The sequence below is a fragment of the Nematolebias whitei genome, chromosome 6 (assembly GCF_014905685.2).
Source record: "Nematolebias whitei isolate Nwh7 chromosome 6, NemWhi1, whole genome shotgun sequence".
Lineage (NCBI taxonomy): Eukaryota > Metazoa > Chordata > Actinopteri > Cyprinodontiformes > Rivulidae > Nematolebias > Nematolebias whitei.
The window spans coordinates 3,125,383-3,137,121 of record NC_056503.1 but is presented as its reverse complement, the minus strand read 5'-3'; the positions used below and the strand labels follow the sequence as shown (position 1 = coordinate 3,137,121).

The following is an 11,739-nucleotide window of genomic DNA, read 5'->3' as shown; positions in this document are numbered from 1 at the left end:
GGGCGCTGTACAGGTCTGTCGTGGTGAAGAGAGAGCTGAGTCAAAAGGCGAAGCTCTCAATTTACCGATTGATCTACGTTCCCACCCTCATCTATGGTCACGAGCTTTGGGTTGTGACCGAAAGAATGAGATCTCGGATACAAGCGGCCGAAATGAGTTTTCTCCGCAGGGTGTCTGGGCTCTCCCTTAGAGATAGGGTGAGAAGCTCGATCATCCGGGAGGGACTCGGAGTAGAGCCGCTGCTTCTCCACGTCGAGAGGAGCCAGTTGAGGTGGCTTGGGCATCTGTTTAGGATGCCTTCTGGACGCCTCCCTGGTGAGGTGTTCCGGACACGTCCCACCGGAAGGAGGCCCAGAGGAAAACCCAGGACTCACTGGAGGGACTATGTTTCTCGGCTGGCCTGGGAACGCCTTGGGATTCCCCCGGAAGAGCTGGCCCAAGTGGCTGGGGAGAGGGAAGTTTGGGCCTCCCTACTTAGGCTGCTACCCCCGCGACCCGACCCCGGATAAACGGAAGAAAATGGATGGATGGATGGCAAAACAAATACATTTTGATGGATAAACTAAGAAGTGTCAAGCGAGCCAAAAGCAAAAGGAAAGTTGAATGCTGTTGCCTGTCCATCATTATGATCACCATGGTAACCCCAATCCTGTCTCTCTCACTGTGGTGTGCTGGGGCAGCAGGGTGAAGAAAGCTGATGCCAACAGACTCAATAAACTCATCAAGAGAGCTGGTTCAGTTCTGGGAGTGGACCTGCAGTCTCTGACAGAGGTGTCTGAGCAGAGGATGCTGAAGAAACTGCTCCAGATCCTGAACAACACGTCACACCCCCTGCATGACACACTGGACTCTTACCACAGCACCTTCAGTCGTAGACTGAGACCACCAAGGTACTCCACAGAACAACACTTCCTCCCTGTGACTGTCAAACTTTTTAACTCCTCCCCCTTTCTGCATATAGCATAATAAAATTAATCCTGCACTACAATAAACACTAATGTTTCTGTCTGCACCTGACCTGTTTAGAACTTAATTGTTGGTATTTTTAATATTCTCTGTTATTTTTTATATCGTGTAATTCCTTGTGTATATTCCTTTGTACTGAAACTCTGGCACAACAATTTCCTGCAGGATAAATAAAGTTCTATCTTATCTTATCTTATCTTATCTTATCTTATCTTATATTATATTATATTATGTTATGTTATGTTATCTTATCTTATCTTATCTTATCTTATCTTATCTTATCTCACTCCCTGAAAATTAACCTTATGGACAGACTGAATCTGATTCTAAATCAGGTCACAATCCCTTTGAAAAATCTTAATTAGCTGGATTAAACATTGACCGGCAGAAGATTGACGGTCACAATTGCATTTCATGCTTCTACAGTGTTTTCTGTGACAGGGAGCTTGGTTGTCAGTGCTCCTGGGTGCAGGTTAGAATCCAGGTTGTGCCAAAAAGGGCAGCTTAAGACACTTGCCCAATCATCCGTGCAAGTTATAGTAATAGTTGTTTTCACCTTGTGACTGAGGCTAACCCACTGTTTTTTGTTTTTTTGTTTTTTTTTGGGGGGGGGGTGTCTGCCTTTTTAATAGTACACTTTTTATGGTGACCCAAATGGAGAATGGTAAATGGACTGTACTTATATAGCGCCTTTATACCTTATTTCAAGGTACTCAAAGTGCTTTACACTACAATCTGTGTCCTCATTTACCCATTCATGCAGCACTCTACTAGATCTCTACAAAGCTAATTGAACAAATTATTCTAAAGAGACTAATCAGAGCTTTATCACATTCTAACACCGATGGGACACACATCGGAGGCTATGAGGGGTTCAGTGTCTTGCCCAGGGACACTTCGGCATGTGACTGCTGGTGGATTCGAACCCCCAACTCTCGCATTGGAGGACAACTGCTCTAACCACTCAGCCACAGCTGCCCCTACATGAACATGAACATGGCAGCAATCTGGGGCAGCTGTTAAGGAGTGGTTTGAGCAGTCGTCCTCCAGTGCAAAAGTTGAGGGTTCGATTCCAACAGCAGTCACATGTTAAAGTGTCTCTGGGCAAGTTCACTGAACTCCTCATTGCCTCTGATGTGTGTCCCATCAGTGTATGAATGTGATAAAGCATGAATGTATCCTTGTATAGATCTAGTAGAGTGCTGTATGAATGGGTAAATGAGGACACAGATTGTAGTGTAAAGCACTTTGATTATCTTGAAATAAGATAGAAAGGCGCTATATAAGTACAGTCCATTTACCATTTACAGTCCGTTACATTCATGGTCCTCAACATTTCTTTTGGGCTTTTTCTCTTTATACTTCTTCAGAGAAAGCATTAAAATGTTGGCATTTTGTTAGATTATATTATTACAAACTGGATTTAATCCTGGGCTTTGGAGCATAAAACTGAATGAAGTGGGGAATCCAGATCCATTTTTCCTGAAACTTTCTAATTTCGGAAATATTTCTATACTTACAATTTTATTACACTGTAAGCTTTACATTAAACTTTGGTCTTTGTTTTATAAGATCACAATTATAAAACACAGATAATCAAACAACTGATAAATATTTATTTGTACAGTGTAAAAGAACAAGCAATAACCGATACATTTTTAGAAAAATACTTACATCTGTGGGCATTTTCATCTCCAAGAAGGCAGCAGTTATGTAAGCACTGAGTGTCACTTCATCAGACACACCACCCTGTAGAAACAAATCAATTTATCATCAGTTAATGCTGCCACAGTATAAATAAATTAGTGAATTCTATATCTGGTATCTGATACCCTATACAAGTGGTGTGAGTGTTTGGTTCGCATTGCCAGTAGAAAGTCGGACCCCTTCAGGGTGGGAGTTGGACTCCGCCCGGGCTTCCCATTGTCACTGATTCTGTTCATAACTTTTATGGACAGAATTCCTCGGAGCAGCTAGAGGGCAGGGGGATTCCAGTTCAGCGGCCTCAGGATTCCGTCTCTGCTCTTTGCAGATGATGTGGTCCTGTTGGCATTATTGTGCCATGACCTCCAGCTCTCACAGGAGTGGTTCACAGCCGAGTGTGAAATGGCTGGGATGAGAATCAGCACCTCCAAATCTGAGGCCATGGTCCTCAGTCGGAAAAGGGTGGATTGCTCTTGTTGGGTCGAGGGTGAGGTTCTGCCTCAAATAGAGGAGTTCAAGTATCTCAGAGTTTTGTTCACGAGTGAGGGAAGAATGGAACGTGAGATTAACAGATGGATTGGTGCAGCATCTGCAGTATTGAGGACTCTGTGCTGGTTTGTGGTGGTGAAGAGGGAGCTGAACTGTAAGACAACGTTTTCCATTTATCGGTCGGTTTAGGGTCCTACCCTCACCTACGGCCATGAACTCTGGGTAGTGATCGAAAGAATGAGATTGTGGATACAGGCAGTTGAAATGAGTTTCCTTTGCAGGGTAGAGTTGCACTCGGGTCCAAATAATCTGAACCGACCAGGCCTCAGCCTGCAGCCATCATCTCCGAACCCCACCCGATTCAACAAATTAACATTAATAACATGTCCGAACCCCCCCACACAAAAAAAACCCAGACATTTTTAATTGAGCTTTGACTGCTTATACCACCGACTATTATTAACTGTTGGCGGATGCACACGGCTGAGGGGGCAGAAGATCAGAGTTGAGGATCTGTCAAAGCACATTAAATGCTGCTTTGACATGTCAGATATTTTGTGATCTCACCTGTTTGGGTTGTCAGCCGTGTGCGTCTGCTGAGTGCAGCGGCTGGATGAATGTCCATTTGGGCTGATGGTTACCTGGCAGTAGTCCATCTGAAGCTTAACTGAACTTTTACCTCTTTCAACCGAGCAAGTGATTGTATGGCAAGCCATGTTGGAATATATTGGATCGTCAGCCGCATGTGTCCCTGACACAATAAAAAGCCCGACACCGACCCAGCTCACACATTAAGCACATTATTATGGCCTGGCCCAGTCTGAATCCGGGTTGGGCCAGAGACACTTCGGCATGTGACTGCTGGTGGATTCGAACCCCCAACTCTTGCATTGGAGGATGACTGCTCTAACCACTCAGCCACAGCCGCCTGTTAAAAATGACAGCTCTATTACAACCGCTGCTCCTCCACATCAAGAGGAACCAGTTGAGGTGGTTCAGGCATCTGGTAAGGATGTTTCCTGGGTGCCTCCCTAGGGAGGTGCTTTGGGCATGTCTGACTGAGAGGAGACCCCGGGGAAGACCTAGAACACGCTGGAGAGACTTTGTCTCTCAGTTGGCCTGCACGTCTTGGAGTCCTTCCAGAAGACCTGGAAGAGGTGGCTGTGGAGAAAGATGTCTAGACCTCCCTGCTCAAGCTGCGGCCCTTGAGACCTGACTTCAGAACAAGAGGAAGATAATGGATGGATGAATTCTATAAAGCTGTAAAATAAGGTATGCTAACATTTACCTGAGGTAACAGGTAGTATTTTGGAGTAATTTGACTGCAAAATCATTTAAATCTAAATTTGTTACTTCTTTAAGAGAAAAGCTGTGCTGACTTAAGTACTAGCAAAGAAAAATGTGTTAAAATCATTTCTGTGCTGTTCAAAGTTTGAGTAAGTTACCAACGTACCTTCATTCTGTTGTTAAAGAGTCTTCCTGACTGTTCGAAAGAACCATTTTCACTTTGTTTGGTTATCAACCAATCCTTGGACTGGTCAATTTTTGTGGGGTCGATATAGACAAAAGTCTGAGCTTTATAAAAAGATCTAAGAACAAAAGCAGTCAGCCTGAGGAAAACAAGCAAAGTTAACATTTAATGATTTACACTGATGCCATAACAACACTAACAGGATTTATAGATTATCACTAGTAGCAATGTATTAGTACTAGTAATTTATTATATACAGCTGGGCATGTTTGTAACAGCAAGAACAAGGGAACAAAAAACTGTTTAAAAAAAACATTAAATATTTTTCCTACTGCTTGTTCATATTGGTGAGATGATAAAGTTTCTCATACCATTTTATTTCTAAGGTAAATGGTTCAGTTTAAATTGATTTAAACTGCATGTCTGGACTGATCTGTGCTGTTCTCACCATGTGTTTCCTGGTCCTGATCCAAATGTGCTGTATGCACCAAAATCGTCTTTGTAGTTCAGCTGTCTCTGGTAGCCTGCAAAACATTAGAAAGAGGGTTGAACCTGATGTGGTACACAGATCATTCACTTTGAGGTTATATTTTGTTTAAAAATTTGGTGATTTTGTACAGTCTTGGTGAAAAATAAACATCCATCCTCTTAATTGTAGAGTTTTACAAATCAGGAGATAATATAATCTTTACATAGTTTTAAATAATTCAAATCTGATTATACAAGAATACAAAAACACACAATTTAATAAATGAAAATGTTAGCAAAATAAAAAAGGCTGTGTGTGAAAAATAAAACCCTTGCAGCTTCTAAAATTTTTAAATTATCAGCCAGGAGCTGCTGACCAAAAATAACAACTGAACCAGGAGTGGACACCTCAGCAACTTAACCCTGAGGTCAGACTGTGCAATCTTTAGAGAAATTACCAAAAAAAAAAAAAAAAATTCCAAGAGCCTATACTGCGGGTAGCATGAAATCATTTGTAAAATAACAGAACTATCATGATCCTCAGTTTTAGACCCTTTAGGAAATAAAGAAAAAAGGAAAGAACTCATGGTTTGGGGTGGTTTATTGAGACTGAAAATCCTATAATTCATAGATTTATAGTGTTCCCTCTTTAGGAGGGTGGTGCCCCGAGGTTTTATAATTTATGAATTAGTAATAATTCATAACTTATCCATTCTACAGTTTACCCCAAAAGGCTCCTTTTGAAACAATTGGGTTACTATGTCAAAATTCAAGATGGCTGCCTCCATTTTCATTCAAACTTTATTTATACACTGGAAAAAGTTTTGCACAGAGTTGTTCATTCAAGCTAAAAACTATTATTGAATACAATGTACAATAATTGACTTGGTTGTGAAAGTCTATTTTTTTGCATTCTGAGGTTTCAATTTTGATTCAGACTGAATCAATAACACTTTTGATGGGAAGAAAGCAAATATTTTGGTTCCTCTCAAAACATGCTGAAAGGAAATGATGTCATATTTTCAATCTGAGTCACGTGAGAAGACGTTGGGGAGAAGTGCTTGGGTAGAAATAGAAGAGAAGAGGATATTATATCTAGACTAAGATTTGGGCATACGGGGCTGAATAGTACGCTGAAAATAATTAATAAACATAGTACAGGTTTGTGTAATTTTTGTGGAGAGTCAGAAACGGTGCAGCATATTCTTCTAGAATGTAGTAAATACAGCCGGGAAAGAGAGTTGTTAATTAGAGAGATGAACAGTAATAAAATCAATTTAGATGTTAAAAATTTGCTGCAAAGATCTTCTGAAAATATAATTTTTAACAGCATTTTTAGGTTTCTCAAGATGTCAGGCATTATGGGGAGAATATAGTGATAGGACATCTAATCTATACTCCAGTCTGGAAGGTGGCGGTAATGCACCTATAAGTTGTTTGCCAACCGCCATTAAACATAAAAGAAGAAGAAGAAGAAGAAGAAGTGCTTGGAGAGCTTCGTCCGTTGCACAATGTGTCTGCAATGTGTCACCTATGTGTCAAACAATGTGTCACCTATGCCATTATACAGTATATAGTGATTAATGAGGTGTGCCATACTGCAGTTGTTCAGTTGCATATTTCGTATATTTTGCCTCAGGTCTCCCAGAAAGATCAAGCCGAGCAGGAGCTGGAGAGGACCATCATGGCAGTCTTCGTCTTCAGAGAGAATTCAAGCCTTCTACAGCAGCCCCAAGACGTTGGGATTGTCATTGATGGTGTGGAAGTCCTCAATGAGTTGCCTTCTCTTGCAGCTGGAGTGGCAATGCTCTTTGGACTTTGCTATGCTCTTAACATGGAGTATCCACAGGGTTTCAGGTTCACCTTTGAGGCCCTTCAGAAGATCCTGATGGAGCTTGGTTCCAACAAGATGACTTCCAAGATTCGCAAACTCAGTGGTGAACTCAAAACTGCACAGTAGTGTATATTTAAGTGTGTGCTTAATGTGTGTGCATGTAGTTGCCACTGGCATCTATTTAAGAGGTAGACCACCTCACAGCACTTTGTTATACATGTTCAGGTGGTCACTTTCATGGAGTGCTTTTGTTGGAATTTTAGTTCTTTCATGATGTTTAGAGATGCAACATTCCTTCAAGTTCAGATGTGTTTGAACAGTACAACAATAGTGAATGCTTTCTGTCCATTTAATTTTGCTTGATAAGCCATATTGTCTTTATGTCATTGCTCTGATCAACAATGACATGTTTATATTTGTTTGTCTGAACATGCAACTTTTTTTGTCCTTTTTTACTTGAGGAATAAATGGCTTATAAGAAAAATGTTGCTGGAGTGTGTTAAGTGTGATGTGAGTGATGCAGATTGTTTGACACCAAGTTTATGACATTTTAAAAAAGAAGACTTTCATGGTGCCAATGAATTAATTTATGCTAGGTATATATATTAGATGGGTTCAATTTAAATATATTAGTTTGGTTCATAAACTAAAATGTAAATTATTTAACTTGGATAAAGGTGAAGAATTAATATTGGGTCAAGTAGAGTAATATGGTTTGAGTCAATATTAAATAGTCATGTTGTACCAAAACAATTTATTTAGATTCTGTGGAGTCTAATATATTAGATGCAACAAATGGACATCAATTTTTTTAATTTAAGCAGGGCCACAATTTTTACATATATTAGATGGGTTCAATTTAAATATATTAGTTTGGTTCAAAAACTAAAATGTAAATTATTTAACTTGGATAAAGGTGAAGAATTAATATTGGGTCAAGTAGAGTAATATGGTTTGAGTCAATATTAAATAGTCATGTTGTACCAAAACAATTTATTTAGATTCTGTGGAGTCTAATATATTAGATGCAACAAATGGACATCAATTTTTTTAATTTAAGCAGGGCCACAATTTTTACAGTGTACAGGGTAATCCCTTTGAACCTTGGGGACTCATTTACCAGAGAGACCTGAATTTAACAAAGAGTGATGACAACAGTAATCAACAAAAACGATAATAGACAATCATAAAGGATGCAAACAAATTGACATTTTTTAACAAGTGAAAATAAAATGGTATTTAAAAGAAAATGTAACAAAAAAAAACAAGTAGATTGTAGTGGATTGCGGTGTAAAATACTAAAAACAGGAACATGTCTGCATTGTTTTTTCCCATGAACTTAGCAGATGTTTAAAGCCACTTGGTCAAGGTCGAGAGCTTCGGATCTTTTTGCAAGATATTCCAGGAAACAGGAGCAGAGTAGGAGAAGGCCCTTTTGCCAAGTTCAGTCCTCACTGAGGGAACACTGCAGGTAATAATGTCCTGAGAGCGCACGCTGTAGCTGCACTGCATATACTGTATGTGTATAGGTAAACTTTGTGGGTTGGATAAAATGAAAAACAAGTAGCATGTCAAGTTCTGTTTTGGTGTGTGGCTGCATCTAAGTGCAAGAAAAATTACTATCATCATTTGGGTTGCCACATCAAAAGTCAAGATGGCCATCACCATACATATGTGTAAATTGGCCATCCTTGTCCTTTGAGGAAACAATGCTTTCTATGTATTATATTACTTCAAGTATAATTTTATTCAAGTATAAGTTACTTCAAGACAGTTTCTTTAAATGATTGGAGTGGCTGAAGATTAATCTATGGTGGCCAAGGCCACCACTGGCCACTCCATGACTGTGCCATTGTGCTAGATGCTGGACAACATTGCTCCTTCCACTCGCCAGGATCCATCACTCTGCATTGCCTCAGACTGCCGTTTGGTGTATTACACAAACAACAGCCATAACCTTCCCTCTAAAGCCTGAAGACGTAGAAATATAACCCTCTCATTCACCTGGTTGAACTCCAATACTGTGGCATTCAGCCGAGGGCATGGGAATATCTCCACCCCCGCCCAATGCCTCTCTTCCTGGGCAACACCAGAGTAGGAGAGAGTCCAACCTCTCTCAAGGAGTTGGGTTCCAGAGCCCAAGCTGTGCACAGAGGTAAGACCAACTATATCTAGTATTGCTTTAACTCAGGCACAAGCTCTGGCTCCTTATCAGTCAGTGAGTTGACATTCCATGTCCCTAGAGTTTGTTTATACCACCAGAAAATGACATGGCCAGGTACCTTCCCTTGCCTGTCACCTGGCTTTCATTGCTCCAATGCAAAGGTGGCATCTTGTCTTTCTTTCAGGCTTGGCCCGCCTGAGCCCCGGAACCCAACCAGTCTCCAGCATGCCCATAAACACCCCACCCTCCCCACTACAAGCTTGGCTCCATGGAGATGCCCTAGTTTCTTGTTTTCCTTCTTCTTGCAAGGTTTCCTGAAGCAACTGTTTCCTGTTGATGCAACTGTTGTCATCAAGGGATTGGAATTGTTTGCTTTTTTTTTTTTGAATGACTCTTAGTCTGACCCCTCTCCTGAGGCCTTATTGCCATAAAATACATTACCACGGGATGATGCCTCAGACAACAAAGCCCCTAGTACCACATGTTTACTCAAACTGGTCTTTGTGCATGTGTGGGTTTTCTCTGGGTGGGTTTCCTCCCACAGACCAAAAACATGCATGTTAGGTTGATTGATAATTTTTCCTAGGTGTGAGTGAGAGAGTGAATGGCTGTTTTTCTTGTATGTTTCTATGCAGGCTTGTGATGGACTTGCGACCTGTCCAGGGTGTACCCCGCCTCTCGAACACTGATGGCTGGACATGAGCACCAGTGACCCCCGCAACACAAAAAGGAAGATGCAGGTAAAGACAATGGATGGATGGATGGATGGATGGATGGATGGTCTGTGGTTGCATCAGGAAGGCCATCCGGCGTAAAAATAATTGCCAAGTCTTCGTGCGAGTTAGTTTGCCGTGGCAACCTCTGGAGAAGGGAGCAACCAAAAGAAGAAAAGATGAAAAAGTTTTCTGAACTGGGGCCTATTTTCATGTTTCTGTGTGTTCAGTTTCTTTAATTGCCTTTTTGTGTTTCTGTCATTTCCCTATAGTTTCCCAGTGTTTGTCTTGGTTCTTCTATTGTGCACTGCTCACTCTCACCTGCTCCCCTGTTGTCAACATATCAAGTGTTGTCACTTCTTTCATCAGCCCCCATCACCATAACTTCTCCCCGTGCATGCATGGGTCTTCTCTGGGTACTACAGTTTCCTCCCACAGATCAAAAACGTGCATGTTAGGTTCATTGGTAACTCTAAATTGTCCCTAGATAAGAGAGAAAATGTGAATTGTTGTTGGCCCAGTGATGGACTTGTGAAAGGTTCAGGTTGTGCCCCACCTCTTGCACACTGACTATTGAATATGGGCATGTGACCCCCATGACCTGGAAAGGAAGAAGCAGGTAAAGATAATGGATGGATGGACATTCTGTCCACATCTTCAGTGCCTTTTTCATAACTCTCCGTGTCTTCTTGTAACAATGGTGAATTATGCAAGATTGCTGCAACTCCAGTTTTATTTTATTATTATTATTTTTTATTTAAGTAAAGATGGGCAGATGAAGCCTTGTGAAATAATTTGAGGGTTTCCCTTTTTTTGTATCGGAAAAAATATTCAGCGCTTCCAAACCTCAAAAACGGTTTCCATCAGTAACATTTAATGTTCAGCAGTTATAGTAGTCACAAACTAAATTATTTAAACACTTGGTGTTTCCAGTTCCAGCATGATTTTGAATGACATCACAGATGTTTGCAGATCAGTATTTTTGGAGGTAAGACGGTTTGTAAGTGTACATCAGTGGGGCTATCAAGTATGGTGGCAATGATCATAAGACATCCCTGAATATACCTGCTTTGGATTATATACCTTTTTCTACATTTCATTATTAGAACATGAATGCAATGTAACACGTAATCAAAAAATATTTAAATTCAGCAAGTAGTACTCTGTAAGATTAATTCTGAAAGACTTGGGACACTGTGAGAAAGTGTACATGAGGATGTTAAAGCAAGCCCCGGCAGGGTTTCCAACCAGTGTGCTTCAAAAAAGCAAGATGAAGTTTTCAGTCTGTCTCAAACAGCCCATCTCTAGTTTATAATAAATTAAAGTTTAGTTTAATTTTGAGTTTCTCATGCTGGTCTGCATTCCTGGGACTATCCTATGGTATGGTATGGTATAAAGTTTATTAATTAAAAAAAAATACAAAACAATTCCATAACAATATAAAAAAAGATACAAGAGATTTAAAATGAAAGGCAGCAGAAAGAAGAAAAAATCTTTTTATATCTGCCCCTTTTTTCAAACAATTATTTCAATCATAATAATCTTCAAGTAACAGAACAAAATGAATAACTTTCTAATTTTTCTAATTCTAATACAAAACACACACTAAGCTACTTCATATATACTTTTTTTTAACAATCCAGCTTTGATCTTTTTCTTAAATGTACACATTGACTTGACATTTTTAACATCACTCTCTAGAACATTCCACAATCCAACTCCTTGGATTGAGGTAAACCTTCCCTTCAGACTAGTTCTGAATTTTGGTTTGACAAATATCTCTATCCCCTTAAGATTATAACAACTTTGTCTTTTAACAAAATTTCTTTGGATATTTAATGGTAATGTGTTATTTTGAGCCCTATACATAACTGATAAAATACTATAATCTACCAAATCATGGAACTTCAATAAGTTCAGTTGATAAAAT

The 11,739-nt window shown here is 40.1% G+C and overlaps 1 protein-coding gene across 1 annotated transcript in view; it reads right to left on the bottom strand.

Annotated features, from left to right (window-relative positions):
* Window positions 1-11,739, bottom strand: part of LOC119411476 (alpha-2-macroglobulin-like protein 1) — a 670,820-nt gene that overhangs the window by 31,336 nt on the left and 627,745 nt on the right. Inside the window, exon 23 of the mRNA XM_037678427.1 lies at window positions 2,641-2,715. Within this exon, the coding sequence (XP_037534355.1) occupies window positions 2,641-2,715 (75 nt within the window). The remainder of the gene's footprint in view (window positions 1-2,640; window positions 2,716-11,739) is intronic.